Consider the following 1,655-nt stretch of genomic DNA (forward strand, 5'->3'; position numbering starts at 1 on the left):
TCCTACTTATTTTCTCCCCATAATAAAGTTTAGCTCTACAAGGACAGAAGTCTCTCTACTTTGATCTCAGCTATCTCTCTCTATATAATCTCAAGGACCTAGAGAGTGCTTGGTACACAGTAGGTGCTTTACAGAGACTGGTGAAACTAAAACTTCTGCACCCAGAAGTCTGCCAGTGCACATAGGCATGGGCCAGGCACCCCTGTGCTAACTCTCTCTCGAGTCAGCGGTTCTCCTCACCAGTCTCCTCAGTGCGCCCTTGACTTCCTTGTTCCTCAGAGTGTAGATGAGGGGGTTCAGCACAGGAGTCACCAGAGTATAGAAGAGAGCTATGCTTTTGTTCACATCCTGTGAGTAACTAGAGGGTGGCTGGAGGTACATGGAAATGAGAGTACCAAAGAAAATGATCACCACCAGAAGGTGTGAGCCACAGGTCCCAAAGGCCTTCCGCCTACCCTGAGCCGACTTCATCCTCAGGACTGTGTGAGCAATGTGGCCATAGGACACCAGGATGAGAGACAGGGGCACCACCAAGAAGAAGACACTGACGGCAAAGAGCTCGGCCTCGTTGATGGAGGTGTCAGTACAGGCCAGTTTCAGCATCACTGGGACTTCGCAGAAGAAATGGTCCAGCTGGTTCTTACCACAGAGGGGCAGTGTCATGGTCATCGCCGTCTGCACCACAGAGTTGCTGAACCCTGTCAGCCAGGCAGTCACCACGAGCCGCAAGCACAACTGGGGGTGCATGACAGCCATGTAGTGCAGTGGGCGGCAGACAGCTGCATAGCGGTCATAGGCCATGACAGACAGGAGCACGCACTCCACTCCCCCGAGGCCCAGGGCAACGAACAGCTGGGCCACGCAGCCACCGTAGCTGATGGTCTTGTCCCTGCCCCTGAAGTTGACCAGCGTCTGAGGGACAGTGCAGGTGGTCAAGCAGAGATCCATAAAGGAGAGATTGGAGAGGAAGAAGTACATGGGGGTGTGGAGGCGAGGATCCATGAGGGACAGAAGCATGATTGTGCTGTTGCCTAGCAGACTCAGGAAGTAGAAGACCAGGATGACCAGGAAGAGCACGGCCTCCAGCTGGGGCCTGCTGGAGAAGCCCAGGAGAGTGAAGCCCGCGAAGGAGCTATGGTTGGCTCTCTCCATCACACCTGCATGGCACCTGCAACACCAACAACCTTCCCTGAAGGTTCAGCCCAGGCCTTCTTGGAGCCTGGGTAGGTGGGCCTTGACTGGGAGGCTGGGCACTTCCTCTGTCCCTTTCTTGTTGGCAAGAGAGGGGTGCCATCACCACTAGGTGCACAGGCCTCCTCTGGCCCATGCACAGCTGGTGCCTCTACTCTCAAGATGTAGCATGGCCATTCCCTCTGTTGAGTTGGAGGGCTCTGAGGGTGTGTAAGGGGTTAGGAATTCTCCTGTAGACTCACCTAGTCAGTGGCAGAGACAGGATTTAAATTCATTGCAGCACAATTTTTTCACTGTCTCAAGACCCTGCCTTTCCATGACAGAATGAACTTCAAAGATGGCTCAAATTTCTCCAAAAATTAAATCAAATTTTCCTGAATAAATTACAAATTTGCTATTCCTCTTATCCATGTATCTGGAATTGAAATTGGTGAAATTGAAACTGGTGCTCTTATTCTGTTTTG

General features: G+C 52.1%; 1 protein-coding gene across 1 annotated transcript; it reads right to left on the reverse strand.

The window, feature by feature from the left end:
* Positions 1-207: 207 nt before the first annotated feature.
* Positions 208-1,152, reverse strand: LOC124099487 (putative olfactory receptor 2B8). Its single transcript, XM_046454623.1, has one exon. It carries the CDS (start codon positions 1,150-1,152, stop codon positions 208-210), a length of 945 nt encoding a protein of 314 aa, XP_046310579.1.
* Between the last annotated feature and the right edge of the window lie 503 nt (positions 1,153-1,655).

The sequence above is a fragment of the Marmota monax genome, unplaced genomic scaffold (genome assembly GCF_021218885.2).
Source record: "Marmota monax isolate L192 unplaced genomic scaffold, Marmota_monax_Labrador192_F-V1.1 WCK01_AAM20220418_F8-fsc00086, whole genome shotgun sequence".
Taxonomy (NCBI): domain Eukaryota; kingdom Metazoa; phylum Chordata; class Mammalia; order Rodentia; family Sciuridae; genus Marmota; species Marmota monax.

Excerpts from the sequence above, each read along its gene's own strand:
- LOC124099487 (XM_046454623.1), bottom strand. The coding sequence starts at position 1,152 with ATGGAGAGAGCCAACCATAGCTCCTTCGCGGGCTTCACTCTCCTGGGC.